At 42.0% G+C, this 19,136-nt stretch overlaps 3 protein-coding genes across 3 annotated transcripts in view; 1 reads left to right on the top strand and 2 right to left on the bottom strand.

Annotated features, from left to right (window-relative positions):
* Positions 1-760: 760 nt before the first annotated feature.
* On the bottom strand, positions 761-11,703 carry gmpr (guanosine monophosphate reductase). Its single transcript, XM_072676008.1, has 9 exons — positions 11,528-11,703; positions 8,502-8,621; positions 7,555-7,638; positions 5,700-5,873; positions 5,530-5,611; positions 3,984-4,090; positions 3,366-3,408; positions 3,108-3,267; positions 761-1,888 (listed from the first exon to the last, which is right to left on the bottom strand). The coding sequence occupies exons 1-9, from the start codon at positions 11,612-11,614 to the stop codon at positions 1,708-1,710; spliced, it is 1,038 nt and encodes a 345-aa protein (XP_072532109.1). The 5' UTR covers positions 11,615-11,703; the 3' UTR covers positions 761-1,707.
* Positions 8,251-19,136, top strand: part of heyl (hes related family bHLH transcription factor with YRPW motif like) — a 44,189-nt gene continuing 33,303 nt past the window's right edge. Inside the window, exon 1 of the mRNA XM_072676010.1 lies at positions 8,251-8,321. The gene's annotated coding sequence lies outside the window, so the exon portion shown is untranslated. The remainder of the gene's footprint in view (positions 8,322-19,136) is intronic.
* On the bottom strand, positions 12,150-17,064 carry LOC140551390 (tissue alpha-L-fucosidase-like). The gene is made up of 8 exons (XM_072674804.1): positions 16,529-17,064; positions 16,148-16,285; positions 15,922-16,059; positions 15,642-15,747; positions 15,351-15,551; positions 15,040-15,230; positions 13,031-13,130; positions 12,150-12,866 (listed from the first exon to the last, which is right to left on the bottom strand). Exons 1-8 carry the CDS (start codon positions 16,894-16,896, stop codon positions 12,735-12,737), a joined length of 1,374 nt encoding a protein of 457 aa, XP_072530905.1. The 5' UTR covers positions 16,897-17,064; the 3' UTR covers positions 12,150-12,734.

The raw sequence follows: 19,136 nt of genomic DNA, 5'->3' as shown, positions 1-19,136 counted from the left end.
CAAATTTAACCACACATTAACACACAATTAAAATATTTACACAGTAATATTTACATATTCATGATTTATGCTAATAATAATAATAATAATGTCGAGATAAAGGAATACCAGGTCTTCAGGATACGGAGCTCATCTGTAATACGCTGTGTGAACTCAACTGTCAACTGTGCCGCCACAACAGATCTGACCATTTGAGGCATGAACTCCACAAGACCTCTGAAGATATCCTGTGGTATCTGGCACCAAGGTGTTAGCAATGGCTTCTGTAAGTCCTGTAAGTCGTGATGTGGGGCCTCCACGAGCATAAGTTAGCCTAAGGTGCCCATGACCCTGTCGCCGGTTCACCGGCTGTCCTTTCTTGGAACACTTATGGCAGGTCCTGACCACTGCATACAGGGAATACCCCACAAGACCTGCCTGATGTTTTGGAGATTTTCTGACTCAGTTGTCTTAGCCATCACAATTTGGCTCTTGGCAAAGTGGCTCAGATTCTTATGCTTGCCCATTTTTGCTGCTTTTAACACCTTCATCACCTTCAAGAACTGACTGTTCACTTGCTGCCTGATGGTGTTTTTCACCTCACCTGTCAGTGGTGATAATGCTGATAGTGTTATGGCTGATCAGTGTATTTAGATGGATGTTTTTTTTTTTTTCATTTGTAATCATAAGACCTCTTAATTGATTTTTCTCCAAGTGAATGCACTCTGCTAGCAAAGTCGTCACTGATATACCTTTATTACTCTGTCAGTTACAGTGTCACACTCACCAGACATATTTTCAGTATTTTATGATTTGAACTGCACAAACCCGCATGAATAACACGCTAGGCAGCGCAGACATTCACATTCCTCTGGTTTGCAGCTATGTCCAGCCACACCCAGTGTACATTCATGTAGAAAGCAGGCCAGTAGACCTAGTACAGTATGCTGTGCACCAGTGTCTGCTCAAATCAAGTCAAAGGTTACATCATACGCCAAAACATGTGAAGTGCTAGCACAGCCGGAAGCCATCATAAGGTTTCACATAGTCAACATGTATCTTTGCTATATAAAGAGGAGGAGCAATGCCTTTATTCGGCTTCCACCCTGGCGCTGGCTCGTATCTTTTCACTGCTAACACTGTTGCATAGTTTCAATGAATGGATTCTCCAAGCATGGTATTCCCTAAGGGCTTATTTGATGAGTCCCTATTCAACCTCTGTCATACCTCGTCTTCATTGCCATCTCGCACAGATACACACACACACACACACACACACGCTATGCTTGGAGAGCTTAAAGGCTTACATTAAAAGCAGGCTGAATCATGCTGTAAATTGGCTGCTTTCACAAGGAAACGTATAACATTGTACAGCACGGGTCCTGAGCGAAAAAGAGGGAATCTGTGGCATTGTCTTAGTGTTCGTGTGTGTGTGTGGGAGTGTGTGTATGAAATTTCTCAATGGAAGATCCCTGTACCCAAAGAAACATGCTCAGATCAGGACATCCTGGCTGACACAGTGAGGTACTGTAGGCTGTATGTTTGTCTTTTTCTTCTTTCAAAACCAAGGCAATATGTATCAGTTACTCTGCTGCTCCAGTGCTTTACTGACTGCTACAGACTTCGGTTGGGTTCGTGAGTGTGGCTGGTCGCCTGTCTGCATGGTACCCTGGTGGTGTGTGTACAGTACAGGAGGTGTATGTAATCTGGATGCACTGCTGGATGGGTCTAGGTGAACATGTGGCTGGACTGCTGTGTGACTCTGATGAAGGTGGTCCTGCGGCTGAGCTCCTTCAGTTTGGCTGCTCCTACGTAGGTGCAGGTTGAGCGCAAGCCACCCAGGATGTCTCTGATGGTATTCTCCACATCACCCTTGTAGGGGACCTGCACAGTCCTGCCCTCAGATGCCCTATACACGCACACAACAATCAGGACACAGGACCATCAATCCATGTCTAGACAGATTTACAATAAGTTCATAAGACAATAATAAGGATCAGCACTGTAATGTTGACGGTGGCTTTAGATTAGGTTGGTACGTTGTTATATTCCCAGAGTGAGATCGATTGAAATACAGGCAAATTACAATTGGCCAATTGCCAAAAGCGATCGAGAGTGGGACTGGATGCCACATGAATCTTTCCAGGCAAACTTGGTAAATTGTCATCATGCAGGTTTTTTGTAATGTTCTAAGCATCTCCTCACAAGATGAAATTGTACTTTTTGGAATCAACTACATTTAAAATTTGACAAACTCCGAGCACCAGTGGTGAGAGTTTGTGAATTCCTGTACCTGCAGAACTGCACTTTGGAGCTCAAGGTGTTGTAAGTGGTGTTTGTTAGCTCTGCTGTGTTCTGGGACTCACTGTACTGGGTTGAGTGATGTACTTTCGAAAGGGGTGTCCGGTTAGTGGTGTAAAAAGTCTTTACTCTGCTTCCCCCATGCGGCAGGGTTAGTTTTACACATTCTATAAATAGGTAAGTTTGAGTAAGATATGACTGGTGACATTCAGAAATTGAGAGGACCCAGCTCAGGTGGTTCAGGCATCTGATAAGGATGCCCCCAGCTCACCTCCCAACTGGGAATCCAACTGGGAAGACCCGCTAGAGGTATTATATCTATTGGCTGGCCAGATTTCTGCAATGAAGAGATAGGTGGCTAGGGACAGGAAGGCCTGGGCTTCTTTGCTTAACCTATTGCCACTACTACCATGAACTGCATTAGGCAGATAAAAAGATGAAGGTGATGATAAACATTAAATATGGAAACTAAGCTGCAAAACAAACCCAGTTTTAATTCATTGTGGTTGTGAAGTCATCACCATAGGACTGGCTAATTTACATTGATGCGATAGAGTGTTACTGTAATCAGAGTACTGCTATTTCTGAAGCAGGTGAAAAGTAAACGTCATGAAGTTCTGGCTGCTGGCAAGCTAAAGCTATGCATCAGTATATCAATGCCAACATCAGTGTATTCATGCAGCCTTCTTAACCATTCACACATCTGAACAGGGCGATACTGACCATTCAGGACAGAGGTCATTTACATGTAGGTAAAGCAAGAAAAACAAAGCCTGTTCATTCTAAGAGGGGAACAGGGGTTGGAAACAACCAGTCAGACATCTCACCTGTACTCTGCCACACCACCAACATATTTCTTCATGGCTGTATCTGAGCTCATCCCATAGAACATCTTGAACTTCTTTCCATCCTTCTCGATGATGTCCCCAGCGCACTGGTCATGTCCGGCCAGCATGCCTCCCAGCATGACAAAATCTGCCCCTGCACCTGCAAGAGCAAAAGGCAAGAGAAAAGAGTGATGCCTCAGTTTAAGGATGATTTGTGTTGCTTTACTATGAACACATTAATGAGAGAACATAATTTACCAAAGGCTTTGGCAACATCTCCGGGACAGCTGCAGCCTCCATCCTAAAAAAAGTAAGAGCATATACACAAAACATAACATTAATAGTAATAAAGCAAAAGTATTGGTTGGAACGACAAGGCTAACAAAGCTAGCAAGCCAAAACAGACGACAGTTAGGCTTTTATATGGCTGCTTCTACTGCGATGCTACTTCTAGGCAATGCGTCTGTTTTAATCATTGACAGTATGTCACTAGTGTCAGTAGTGTCGTGAAATAACGCTTTTTGAGCTTTAAATTCATGATAAATGGGCCAATAGAAATGCTCCAAAATGGCCTGAAATAAACTCTTTTCACATTGACTTCCATTGAAGGTCCAGAAGTTTGTTTCTGTCTCCTTTAAGTTGTCATTTTGCAGACTTGATATATTTATTTATAATTAGGACTTTTGATAAAGATACTCCATCATTTCCATATCTAAAGTTAACCTGTATCTCAGCTACAGCACTAAAACAAAGCACATGTAGATACTGCCATCTTGTGGTACCCAAATGCAAGTGCGGGTTCATGTTCCAAATCACCTTCATTTGTCTGGGTTACAGAAAAGAGTCTGAAAGTGCTCATCATTAAGGAGGACTCACAGAGATGATGTGTCCTTTTAGTCCATGAGCGGAGTCTGCACACTCAATAACAGCACTCAGCTGTGGATAACCCACTCCAGTCTTGATGCGGGTGGTGCATACAGAACCTACAAACACAGTAATTTAGGTTTTTACTTTTGAACAGTCTTAAAGTCAATCCATTAAACTAATGTGGGTCACATACAGTCACTTACACACATATTAGTTGGTGGGACATTTTTTGCATTTCAGGCTTCTGGAATATATTGTGATTGTCAGGTATCAGGTGAAGTTTCCATTCTTCAAGTATAAACTGGCTTCTATTCTCCCAATTACTTGATTGTAACTTAATTATTTTGCATTATTTTCCAAGTAGTTACTATCAGGGATTATAGGGTGTACTATTATATATTATACATTATACATTAATCAGCACTATATATTTAAATATGTAAAATATGTGATTAAATAGGTTCAATTTGTATGATAATAAAACTAAGCGGTATATTAAACATCCAGCCAAGACCCAACATTAAACACTGTGTAAAAACAGCAGATCAGAGCTACCTGAAAACTCTCCAGGCATTATATTCTAATTAGCATGCCTAGCCTGTCTGTCCAAGCCTCCTAGCCTGTTATACAGCAGAACTAAACACAACTGCACAAGCAGGGAGAACTGAGCACTGAAAGTTATGTGTCAGTTAGGTCAACTGTACAGTTTAAGTTGAGCTTTCCTCTTCCTCAACAAATTGGCCATTGCTTATTCCTACTTGCTGGTTACGACTTCCCCTACTACTTAATTTATCCAGGCTCAGGAGGATTAGTGCTTCCCACTCCCAGGATTCAGACTCTGATTGGGCAGTTGGGGAGGTTTTGTGTCCATGAATGGATGAAAAGCTAATAGTAATAGTAATTTGCTTTTTATATTGTGTAATATCAAACGGGTGTAATGTAAAACGGGTTCTGCTTGCTAAAACCATAATGTAGCTTTTGTGTGGCAACGCCTAAAAGAAGGTAAGGCTCATTCTCTTTATCGCCAAGGGTGCATCCAGAGGATACACATGGAATACTGGCTTGGCCAGTTAGATGGCAGAATGACAGGAAAGCTGAAGGACAGATTTGGTTAGGATGGCTGGGTTTGCTTGAGCTTGCGAGTTGTTGAGGTTTTTATTTATACAGTGTAAGGTAGACAAACTATAATAGCCTTGTGATTGTGATTACTGCTTACACAAGTGTTACTTAAGATTAAGACATGATTAAGACAACATGAAACATTATTTATGGAACACACTTTGATTTAGGTAGCCTGGGCCTTTGGGCAGTTAGGGATTTCTTAGGACGCAGTGATACACTCTGAAAATTCAAGATTAGTTTGGCACAATGGTTAAATGATGGAAGGTAATACCTTACAACTAACATAGAGCATCGCACCTGGCTGTGTGACTGCAGACCTGTCAGACTGCCCATGCTTAAGTTAGGCCACTCTAGAGTAGACTCTTTGTCTTATTTAGAACATAAACAACTTTTCATCTTGGATTAAACATGAACATGCCGATATGGTACAGACCTGGCCCGATGCCCACTTTGATGATGTCAGCTCCAGTCAGAATGAGCTCCTCCACCATCTCTCCTGTCACCACATTTCCTGCCTGTTGGGACAATCAGAACATGAAATTATGCGCTGTGGCAGTTTTAGTAAACAGAGTAACAGGATAAGATTATACTTCACTTTCTCACCATGATGGTGTGGTTGGGGAACTTCTCCCGAACGGCTCTGACAAACTCCACAAAGTGTTCTGAATATCCATTGGCTACGTCCAGGCAGATGTACTTAATGAGGGGAATGGCTTCCAGAATACTGCACAGTTTCTCCATGTCAGCCTTGCCGCTGCCTGAGCTGGCCGCCACATGCTGAGAATGAGAGTAAAGATGCTCTAGATATGAGCCATGAAGCAATTTGTTTTACGGTATTGCAGAATTATCTGATCACAGTAGAGCAAACAGCCATAGGGGAATTGGTTTGTATGACCCACACTGGGCTTAGGTTATAATACATACACAGGTCTTAAATGATAATAAACATAATTGGATATATTTGAATGCAAAATAAATTTTTGGTTTAGGTCAAAATTTCTGTTGCTGTGAATAGTTAAAGCAGCATTATGCTAGAATAAGGCTCCTGGGCCCCCTGCAGTCGGGAGGTGGAATTCACATTTTGAGACACCTCTAAAGGAAATGTAAAAACTCAGGTTGCGCAGTATTATGCAGATCTCTTGAGCATTTCCTGCTTGCTTAGCAGAAAACAGCCTGCTACGCCCAAACTAGCAAAGATATTGGCGCTGTGTCAATGTCATGTTGGTGAAAATGCTACATAATGCTACTTTAAGTGAGTATAATATGAGCTGATCACCACAAAACATAAAGTTAAGGATGAAACATTGCAAACATTGCATTGCATCCCGGACCTTAATTTACCTTTTTTACCTGGTGACTAGGTGATGAAAACCTCAAAGCTTTATAGATATTTAAACATTTGAGTACAGATTTCTCAAACGTTGTCCCAACGGTCAGCAGCAATGTGCTTCTCTAAGCAGCTGCCCAATAACAGATGCCCACATAGCAGGAAAAGAACGTAGTCAAATAGAAAGGTGTTTTAAGGTTGTTGTTTTTTTCAGGAATGGTTCACGCTAAAGTCTGGCAGACCAAGAAAATGTTCTAAAAGAACTCACAACTAGCTGTGATATTTGCCAAAAGAGGTGTTAGTAACTTACTGACTAAGTTACTAAGTACGGTGCCCAAACTTTAGCTTCAAGCCCTTTTAATTGTTTTGTTATTTTGAAACTGTAAAAAATAGAAAAACAAAAGTAATCTTGTTTACAGTATTAAATATATTTAATATTTAGATCATATTTTACTTGCTTAATTAAGACAGTAAGATATTTTGTTTTTTGAACTTTTGCATGCCGCTGTAGGCACTCTGTGTAAATTTGTCAAAATAATATTATGTCATTCTTCATGTTCTTTCATAATGGACTTTTAACCAATATGTTCCCAGCTAATGTCCATGTTGGACTTTTATGGGAACAAGAAAGTTTTGTCCTCGGGTTTCATGTTGGACCCACATATGAATGCTTGTCAGTGCCTCCTGACAAGTAACATAGAGTTGGGGGGAAAATGGGATGGGTGGAACACACAGCAAGAACATATAGGCAGGACAGGTATTAACTGTATACAGGGCTAAGTTAGTGAAAGTTCTTTGGCTCATATTTAAAAAGAAAAAAAAACCCACAGCCCGGGTGGCCTCCCCATTCCGTGCTCCATGGCGATTCCATCTGGCACTACTGCTAAAGGGGTCAGCTGTCAGCACATCACACATCAGCCTTAATCCATAACACAGAATCTCACATGCTGGGTTTAAATCACTAACATGACCCAACAATATTTGGGATTTAAGGGCTCTTTGTTCACATGCACTTGGCTGTTAATAGACATGTATAAACACTCAGATATCCTATTATTTGTCACAGATGGAATATATATATTTTTTATTTTATTTTTTAAAATGTTTTTTATTTATTAATTTTTTTTTTACCTCTAGGCATTCTGGATGGTTGGCCGCAAACGTCTTCCACTCTTCCAGGGAGTAGTGTTTTTGGATGGTGGTGAAGAGCGTGTGCTGAGAGAGTGGGAAAGCAAAGTAAGGTAAGATATCTTTTAGATTTACAAAAGTCAAAACATTCATATATACTTAATATGCTGATGGTCATCTGAATGCCACCAACACAGCTCACTCTACCCATGAAGACCCATGAAGTTGTCCTGTGGTATATGACACCAAGACATTCGTCAGATCCTTTAACTACTTTAATATATTGGATGGATTCCGTACATCCCACATCTTTTGGGCTACCACTCAAAGACACACTTCACACATGCATTTTAAAAGCTGAGAGAGACAGAACCATCACTGACAGTGAAAGAAGCATGTGGACTGAGACGGCGGATAAATATTGCAGCTTTGTACACAAATATGAGTATGCCATAGTAGGCACTTAATATGCCATAGTAGGCACTTTTGACAGTGGACAGGGGTTAGCTTGGGCAGTCTGACTGGTTTGCAGTTACACAGCTAGGTGTGATGCAGTATGTGTGTTGTAAGGTATTCCTTCCATCAATTGAGCCACAGTAGTCCTTCAGTCACCTCCACCCAGATGGGATAGCCTTTGTTGCCCTAACATTGTTGCCCTAAGCACCCTGTCACTATTTTTTAATTGTCCCTCCTAGATCACTGTCTACTCACAGCTGAAGAGGAGCACACCAACAGGGCTTGCTGTTTACAGTTTGGTCAAAGATGCTCAGGTAGGTAAAAACACTTAAACCTTAATTATGAACACAATTATTTCTGTAGTTACATGACAATAACGATGTAATAAAAATGCATTATAAATGATGTAAATGAAGCTTTCTGAGATCTGTGTTACATCTTTAGAAACATACCTGCTATGTCAGTTACTGTAGTACATCTGAAAAGAGGCTTACCTTGCTCAGTACCTGGGCCATCTCAAATGTACCTGTGGTGTCCATGTTAGCTGCAATGACTGGGATGCCATTGTAGGTCTGCTTTGAGTTGCGGAATGTGAAGGTCCTCTGCAGGTCCACCTTAGAAGTGGGTAAACAAGAGCAGCTATAATAAACCACAAACACACATGCACCCACACCCATAGAATCTTTGGAATAGTGTGCATTCCAAAACAGAATAGTCAATGTACACTTCTGAGCACTTTATTAGGACCTACACATTCACTAATCAGCCAACCATGTGGCAGCAGTGCAGCTTTAGGTAATATTCACATCAGTGGGAAGAAATATGATCACATGCGCATTGAGTAATTGTCGGTGGCAGACAGACTGGTTAGAGGACTTCTAGAACTGCTGGCCTCCAGGGATTTTCTTAGAGTGGTGTAAAAAAGGAAAAACATTCAGCAAGCGGCAGTTATGCAGAGGATAAGGCCTCGTTGTCACAGGAGAATGGCCAGACAGGTTTCAGTTCACAGACAGTACCTCAGTTTACCAGTGTGTGTAATTATGGTAAGCAGAAAAGACACCTCCAACCTTGAGGAGCTTGATACCTCTCTAGCCCACGCCTGGCATTAGGCGTCCTATTCTACTGACAATACTTCTCTACAGGGACCAGGTAAGCTGTAATTGTGTATTTGCACATCTGTGCCAGCAATGGGTGCAACTTAAAAAAGGTAGCTGAATGCATTGATTACAAGGTGTCCACAAACATTTGGACATGTAGTGTATTTGTCGAAGTCTTCTTCTCTTGTGCACCATTTTGGTGATACCAGGTTTTAATACAGGGTGATTATATGTGACTAAACACAGATATAGAATGTTTTACAATATTTTATGAAGGGGCTTTCCTTCTTTTTACACTAGTAGATTGGCTAATTGTGGTTTGTGCTAAATCATATATATAGTACAGCAGTACAGTAACAGCCGAGTGAACCACTGCAGACTATAACTGACACATCATGCTTCCTATTTTCTCACAGACAAACACAAACATACACACACACACACACACACACACACACTTTGCTTTCACATGCAATGATTTAATGTATTGTTTGATGTTGTGTTTGGTCTATGAGCCAATTATACTGTCCTAATTGCAATAAATATTATTTCCATGGTCTGGTCTTGTAAGGTGGATGTCCAGCCTCAAATGCAGTTCCATTTGAATGGGCCTATAGTATATATCATGACCGCCTGAGCTTTGCAAATTGAATCATCCAAGCTGCCCCAGGCTCTGCCTGCCTTTGACGTCATCCTGCAGTGAAATGCAGAGTGAAAGACAATCTCCTCCCGTTTGCAAGATCAATAGTAAGTGAAGCTCTCACCAGATATGAAGTAGTATGTGTTACATGAGTCAGCAGCGCTAAACACAGATTTCGGCTGTGGGTCTCGTTGGGTCTCCGATGGGAATCGAGTATGCTGTACTTGTATGTTGTTTTTTTTAATACTATGAAAGAGAACAGCTGCCACGAGCACAGAGGAACCAGCTACATGTGATGCCTACTGTCCATAAACTGCTTTTCAGTTTAGCATTCCTAAGATACACTATATGTCCAAATGTTTGTGGACACCCCTTTCCATTAATGCATTCAGGTACTTTAAATTACACCCAGTGCTGACAGAAATGTGCAAATGCACACACACACACACACACACACATACACACACAGCTTGCCTAGTTCCAGTAAAGATGGGACTCTGCAGCAGATAAACATGAACCTTTTGGCACCATGCCTAATGCCAGGCATGAGCTAGAAAGGTATAAAGCCCCCTGGCATTGAGATGTGGAGCAGTGGAATAGTGTTCTCTGGAATGAGAATAGGGATGAGTTGTGGATGAGGTGGAGCGGTGACATCCCAACCTCCCTAACACTATCAAACCCAAAGTTCTCCACAGCCTAGTAGAAAGTGTTCTCTGGACAACTTTCAGAGACAGCTACTCCATCAAAAGCAGGATAAACTATTTAATAACCTTATATAAACTATTTAATACCCTAATCAATACCCTTGATTTCAAAAAGAAATGAATGAGGGGCTGTCCCAATACTTTTGTCCATATAGTGTTTCTACACTTTTTTTTTTAAATCAATTCTTGGGGTGTTTATTCCTTATCAGTTATATATTTGGAGTGTATTATTCACACTTAAACACAGAAGAAACTGTAATCCTGTAGTCTGTTCTTCTGGCATTTGATACCATGCAAGACCTCCAGGTGGCCCTTCCGCAAAGTGGACCTCCCCTAAAGTTGCCCTCCTCACAGGTCAGGTTGCTGCCTAGAACATGTACTAGCCGGCATTTCTCCAGTAAGAAGCACCTCCTAAGTTCTAAATGTGCTGCAATGTGGTGTTTTCTGTGTTGTGTGTGAGAGTGAAGAGCAACACCACCAGCATGTTCCTCGCTGACATTTAGCTCACAGAGCTCTTCATGCCTATTTTTAAACAGTTTTTCAGCACGCTGGCCCAGCTCATGTTGCTCTACCTTAGCTTGATCAGTTGTCACTGAAAGCTGGCCCACTCCCTCGGGGTTGGGTATCTGGGTTAGGTTCTGGCTGCAGCAACAGCTTACAATGGAGAAATAATAAAACAACAACCTGCCATCAGATCAGCTCTGGTCAAGAGCAGGCTCATAGGGAAGTCTACAACACAGGCCTAAACAAAGCCTCAGCCAGGTTAGTGTGACCTCAGCAAGGTCAGCCCCACTGCACATACACACACAACACACACAAACACAAAGCTAGCTTTGAAACTCGACCTCACCTAGAAGCACTTCCAGTCAGCTTTGATATATACACCTAATGACAGATTATTAGATCCCCCTATGTTTGTGACTTGATACCATTGAACTGTGAGTGCTTTTTTATTTTGGTTATAACGTCATGTGTGCTTCTTCTACTTCAGCAGCCAAATCACTCCCCCCCTCCCTTTAAAATCAATGACAAGCATCATTCTGTCTGTAGATCTGTCTATTAGAACCTGATGACCTTACCTCTGACCTGCTCTTTAGGCTGCTCCTCTTTGGTCTGAACAGGACATCTTTAAAGTCCAGTTTGAGGTCCGCGTCCACCCGTGGCATGTCTGAGGGCCTGAGAGTGAATGAGATTCTCCTGAGCTGGGCCGGTGTGGTTACTGCTGCGTAAGTCCAGCCACCAAACCCGAATCGGCAGAAGCCCAGCGTATTTATAGAGTGGAACGGGCCGTCCCAGCCCAAGCCCCCATGGCTTTATTTGGCGAGGCCCCGTACTCTCTCTCTCTCCCTCTCCTTCTCTCCCAGCTCTCTTTCTCTCTCCCTCTCCTTCCCCCTCCTCTCTCTCACTGTGGAGTGGCAGCAGCAGCAACTGCAAGCACGCTTCCCGTCTGGCCAGCTGAGACACACACACACACACACACACACACACACACACACACACACACACACACACACTGCGGTTCAGTGCAGCACTGCAGTATACGTAACAGCACGCGAGCAGGGTCATTACTCCCCCATCTCTACAAGCAGTCCCCTGGCGGAGCAGAAGGAAATGAAGGGAGGGTAGAGAAGGGAGGGAGATACTGCATATGATTGCATCTAATCTGTCCCAGCAGCTGAACAAATCATATGAAGCACAGTCTGAAGAAAAATCAGGTTTATTGAGTTTTTTTCTCCCAACATACATGATATTTAATTCAGATAGGTCATATTTGTCAGCAATCTGATTTGTAAAAAACGTAAGAAATAAAAGAAATATAGTGACAATGTAATCATTCCCTTATTTGAAATATTGAAACAGACCCCTCTACCTCCAAGGGTAAAATATAAAATGCATATCATACAAAAAAAAACAACATAGACAGTCTGTTCAATGCAAAACTGAAAAAGTACAAAAATATTTTTTTTTATTCACTGGTTTACCCAAAAGCAAGGAGACACAGTGCCATTAAGGTGAAGTACCACCACTATCCTTGTGTAATAATTGCATCCCCTTGTGAGGAATCTCCCATCTGCTAAATGTAAGTGAGTGAATGAGCTATAAGCCAGGTTTATGAGGTGCTTTATCTGAGGGGAAGGGGGAAGAACAAGTGCACACACGCACGCAATTCCTTTATGAGTCAAACAAAAATTTAGGCAAGAAATTACACATTAGTTTTTATCTAAAATCCCTGATTGTCTAAGGTCACTTAATCAAAACATAACATTTAAAAAGTTTTTCACAGTGTTAAGCTACTCCTTTCAACTTGATGACCCAGGCCTGGGCGGCTGTGTAGGGCAGCTCTGGCAGAAGAATGATGAGGCCAGATGAATGCAGAGGTGCCCACTTCAGTGGGTCCGGGCTACCCAACAGAGTCACCTGAATAAAAATAAATAAATAAATAAATAAATAAATAAATAAAGACAGACAGACTTAACAGCATAGTGATTCTTTAGCTTCTTTTCATTCTGTGAATAATCAGTGCTTCTATTCAGCTTAATAGATTAGTCTAAAGTAGTGCACAAAGCTACAGAACTACGTACCACAGTGTTATCAGAGGGTACCGGGGCAAAGAGCTGGAAAGAGTACTGCATTGGATTGGTTAGAAAGGTGGCATACACAGCAGAGCTTGTGGAGGTGTACCTGTAATTGGGGTAAAGGTAGAGCAGGTATATGTTCAAACAGGCTGCTTTCTTTCCAAAAATAAATAAATAAATGAATAAATAAAATAAAATGTCACATCACATCAACATAGATTAACACACACACACACACACACACACACACACACACACACCATCTGTAAATTTCATAAGTGTATGTATTGCTATTTACATCATATGGATACAAGTATTGGACACTTGCTCACACATTGTTTCTCCTGAAATTAAAAATAAATAAATATTACTCTGTTTTTGTTGAGTGACGGTCTCTACTGGCCAGAGAAAGCTTTCTACTAGGTTTTGGAGCATTGCTGTAAAGACTTGATTGCATTCAGCAACAAGAGCATTAGTGAGGTCAGGATGTTGGATGATCACCACCATCCATCATCCCAAGCTCCCCAACACATCCCAAAAGTACTGGAGGGAGCACAATCATTGCACACAACACAGACCCACAGCTCAATGGCATTTGGCATGGTGCAAGTACGTTATCTGCTCCAGAGGGTCCTATTCTACCGGTAATACCTCTCTAAAGGAACTAGACAAGCTGTATGTGTGAGCATTTGTACATCAGTGTCAGCAATGGGTGCGACATAAAGTAGCCGAATGCATTGATTAGAAGGGGTGTCCTCAAAACATTTGGCATTTGGACATATAGTGTACATATACGCACTTGGCAGATAAGAACTGTTCGAATGTGAGAGTGAAAATCTTATGCAGTCTGACTGAGCAGTTCCAAAGTAAATAAAGGCTCACATTGGTTTCTCTTCTGGTTTTAAAACACAGGTCACTAGCACTGTGTAGCACAGTTTGTGAGAACTGAAACTGCTGCCACAGTATCAGACAGTAACATTTCAAAGATTATATATTTCTGAACTCCAGAAGAACAGAAGGTGCTGTGCTACTGTGCCAGGATACCTCATTTTATTCATTTTACTGCATATGTAACCCCAAAAAAAAGAAAAAGTCTAATTGTAATACAGGTATTAAAACCCAATTTCTACATTTTCATAAACAATTATGTATCAGTATTAATGTTGGCAGATACACTGCATGGACAAAAACATTGGGACACCTGCTCTTTCTTCGTTTCTTCTGAAATAAAGTGTGTGTGTGCACGCACGCATTTGCACGTCTGTGTCAGCAATGGGTGCAACTTACATGCATTTATTAGAAGTGGTGTCCACAAACATTTGGACATATAGTGTGTGTACATAAAATGTTGGGTATTGGCATTGGCTAAATAAATAAATGAATAAATCTTAGGTGAATCGTCTCTGGGAAGGCTTTTTACTAGACTTGGGAGCATTGCTGTGAGGACTTGATTGCATTCATTGTATTGAGTGTTAGGGAGTTGAATGTTGGAGGAGTTAGATGTCAGATGATCACAACCCCACCTCATCCCCAACTCATCCCAAAAGTATTGCATACTTCTGCTTAGGTAGTATAAATCCCCAGTACAGCATGGAGCTCTCTAGCAGCTAGTTTACAAATTCAGGAGAGTTGAGCATCAACAGCCTTACATACTGCATATGAATGACATTTTATACCCACAGATAAAACTTTAAAGGCTTAACACAACTGATTTAGTCTGAGCATCATTTGATCAGTTCATCCGATGATCAGAAAGAAGCAAAAACAAAACAGTGGATGAGATGTGAATAGGAGAAGGCAAATTCACGCTTTAACTGATTTACAACACTCTTTCTCTGTGAAGCACTTGTGGCATTGCTGCTGAATGACGAAAGTTCTTGTGAAGGAATGCTTAACAGTGGCCTGCAGTCACATGACCAAGCAGAAAAAAAGCCTACTGTGGTATGTTACCAAGAAAAGCCAGAATTCAGACTTTCAGAACAAACAGAGCCGTTTCACTTCAGCGTAACACTCACCAGACTGGCACAGTGCCATTCTCGGTCTGTATCCTCCATGGTTTGGTGCCATAAATAGCTTCCCCATTAACACTCAACCATTCTCCAATCGATCGAAGACGTTCCTCGAACACAACCGGGATTTTGCCATCTGATGCAGGCCCGATGTTCAGCAGATAATTCCCTCCCATAGCCACAGTGTAGACAAGGTCCTGCAGTGGAGATACGGAAACAGCAAAGGTTAGCATTACTCCAGCAGCCATCACACAAACAAGAGGAAGTCTGTCTATGTTAGGCAAAATTACATGATTATATATTAGACTTTTTTTCACCTTTATAAGGGAGGGTAAATCCAGCAGCTCGCTAAGCTTCATGTTCCTGCGATAACCCCAGGAGTACTTATCCACTGAATTACATTTCTCCCATTTGTGCTTGGGCAGCTCAGTTGGATTGTACCTGTCAGCACAATTGAAGTAACCTCCATGTTTACAGTAGCACCCCTGTCCCCACCGGTCATTGACCACAATTACGTCCTGCAGGGGGTGAAATTTATTACAGAGATATAACCCAGAAAGCCAAGACAGATTTTAGATCAAAATAAGATTACATATCATGTTTCCTACCTTCACTGGACTGTCGTTGTAGAGCCAAGCTAAGAATTCTGTGGAGTTCCAGTAAGTGTCAGGGGCTTCCCAGTCTCCATCAGACCATATCAGTTCTGGCTTGTACCTCAAAAAAAAAAAAAAAAAGACCAGATATAATTACTTGCTTACACAAGCACATGGGTGCTGAATAGTCTGTAGAATTTGCAGACAGTACATGTGCAGATAAAAGAAAATTATGCATCAGCATTTCCTTAAGAGACACTTATGACATGGTGAATGTGCAGGTGCTCCAAGTTACCTTGTGACCAGATCAAAGAGCTCTGGCATGACTTTGCTGGAAATGAAGTCTTGTTTTGTGAAGTTAGAGGCCTTGTCACTTAGGTAGAGAGGATTGAACCATTCAAACAGGGAGTGGTAGAGGCCAAAGTGCACAGACCTATAGCATGAACACATGAACATGGCATGACTTCCAGCATATGTAGCAAGCAAGCACACATATTTAAAGGGCGCGAGTGGGGACACACTTTTTCTTCCGAATAGCAGTTGCCAACTCCCCTACGATATCTCTGTGAGGCCCGTTATCAACGGAGTTCCAGTTCCATGAAGTTGGGGATGGCCAGTTGGTGAAGCCTTCATGGTGTTTTGAAGTGAACACAATATACCTGTTCAGCACAAAACACAAAGGAAACAATCTTTAGCAAAGTTTCTTTTTAGATCCCTAAATCTTTACATGATTTACATGATGAACTCTTGATTTTATCATCAGAGGCACAGCTTGCATTATGAAACAAAACACTGGTCCAGACATGATCAGGGTGGGAGTTCAAACCCCTACCCGCTCTCCTCCATCCATCCATCCATCCATCCATCCATCCATCCATCCACTCATTCACTCATTCACTTACTTCGCTCCAGAAGCTTCAAAGATATCAGCCCATTCATCTGGATCGAAGAACTCAGCCTTGAGCTCAGGAGCAAACTCTGCGTACTCAAACCCAGGAACGTAATTTTTTGTCATGAACCAGGTGTAATTCGGATTCATCTGACCCTTCCAGTACCACCAGAACCACTCGCTGCCGAAGGACGGTACTGAAAAGACCCCCCAGTGGATGAAAATGCCGAATTTAGCCTGGTCATACCAGGGTGGAAGTGGTCTGGCGTCCAGGCTTTTCCAGTTCGGGGTGTACCGGACCTTTCTGCCGGACACACACAGCACGGCGCACAGCAGCAGCAGCAGCAGTAGTAGTAGCGACAGGGGTCCCCCAAACCCCATTTTTAGCTACAGCTACACGATGTAATCACCAAGGGTCTCACAGAATAACAGGACTATCTGTCTGTCTATCGCCTCAGAGGACAATATCCCATGTCAGTGCGCCGACCTTTCCGGACTCAGAGCGAGTTGGGCCGGTTGTGTTTTTCTGCGTTGCTTTTCCGCCTTAATCATATGACTGCCGCCTAACAGCCGTCATATGACTCCCAAACAAGCGCTTTGTTCGTCACCACAGCGGATCCTTTGCGCATTCAAGAAGTGGAGGCTTGGGCATTCAGGGCCTCATTTGCTGCGCACATGGAGCGATGTTTTCAACAGCACTGAGCTGAACAGAGACTCAACTGATTTATCAGATGATCACATATTAATGTTTAATGCGCGTCTCAGCCCTGCGCTGTCAAAAGCTGCTTGGCTAGCTGTTTATCTCCCGTTAAAGCTTTACAGAAACACGTGGAGCAGTAAGAGGAAGAGACCTGCTTTCTAAAAGCTGCCAGTGCAAACTGGAAGTCCCCTCAGCTCCCTATAAAATACAGCACCATGATCAATCTATAAACTTTTATTTTTAGAAATAATCCTTGCATATATGTCATGTGTATCTGTGTTAATGTAACCTTCAGGTGGTAATGATTAGATTTAACAATTGTGAGACAATTTCCAATTTTGCTTGTGTACCTTTTTTGGACACTGCATCCAAAGCATCTGACCAATTAAATTATTAAAGTATTAAAGAAAAAACTCACATAAATGCACATAAATGTGCTAACGCTCCCAATACCAGTCCAAGAACACTGCTCTGCTCATTTCAGGGTTTTCCACACCTGATAACAAACCGGCTCATAAGCTTGAGGTTGATGTTAAAACAAGATTACTGTGGCATTTGCATTTATTTCATTCGGCTGACTAAGGTAGGCCAACGAAGCAACTATGTTTGGACACCACTTCTAATGAACGCATTCAGCTGCTTCAGGTTGCACCCATTGCGGACACAGATGTGTGCAAATATACACACACAACTTGTCTAGTCCCTGTAGAGAAGTACTGCTAATAGAAGAGAAGCAGAATAACTTATGAACCTATTGGCACCATGCCTAAAGCCAGGCATGAGCTAGAGGGACATAAAGCCCCCCAGCTTTGAGCTGTGGAGCAGTGGAACTGTGTTCTCTGGACTTATGGCGCTTTATTTAATACTTTTGGGGAGTTGTGGAGTTGGACATGAAGATGGGTGGTGATCATCCAACATCCTGACCTCACCAATGTTCCTCAGAGCAATGCTCCAAAAATCTAGTAGAAAGCCTTCTTCCCTGGACAGTAGAGACAGTTACTCCAACAAAAGCAGGATCAACTCTTTTTAATATCCTCGATTTGGGTAGAAACAATGAGTGAGCAGGTGTCCCAATACTTTTGTCCCTATAGTTTGTTTTAATGAAACATTCTGATAAAATATCTCATATATATATATATATATCCATATTCATGTTTGAATTATAAACTGAACTGTACACACACACACACAAACTGGCAACATATTTTAATAGGAGGCCACTCTATAGTAGAACCACTGAGCACTTCCACAAAGTTCTCTATTTCCCTCTTCTCCCTTGTACCCATACTCAACACATATCAAACATAAGCCTGTTGAACCGGTTGGACACCAACCGCATCCAAAACGTCCGATGACCGGTTTTATTTTCTGAATTTTGCTCAGTGAAGCTCGAAGAATAAACTCCACTAAATGTATTAAAGCTCCCAACGCTGTAAACACACCTGATGGAACAAACTGGCTTATAAGCTGCTCCTGAGTTGAAGTTGATGTGTTAACAAGATTACAGTGCCATTTGCATTTATTTCATTTGGCTGACGTTGATATCAGCTTGCTAGACAGTTTGCAGTTCACCTCTTTGTTTTTGAATCTCAGTGGAAAGTCATTGCTTTCTACTTGTTCTCTGTCTAAACCTGAGGTTAGAAAGCTGCACGTGCCTTCTATTTTTGTTGTTGCTTGTGTAGCTTGTTAGCTGGTAAAGTACATGGCTTGCTAGGAAAGTAATAAACTCACATCAGCACTCAGTTATAACAGATAGAGTAGTTTACAACATAAAGCCCAGTTTGAACTTTAACATTCAATTTGCATAGACCAAATTCTGTGCCCTATGCACAAGCAGTGCCAATGCCCCCCCCCCCCCTCAACCACCAGACCCTGCTGTAAGCAGGAGGTTCACAAAGCTGAAAGTATCCAACAACAAGGT

Source organism: Salminus brasiliensis, chromosome 3 (assembly GCF_030463535.1).
Source record: "Salminus brasiliensis chromosome 3, fSalBra1.hap2, whole genome shotgun sequence".
Taxonomy (NCBI): Eukaryota; Metazoa; Chordata; class Actinopteri; order Characiformes; family Bryconidae; genus Salminus; species Salminus brasiliensis.
Note: the sequence above shows the minus strand (reverse complement) of the source record. Positions and strands in the feature narration are given on the sequence as shown.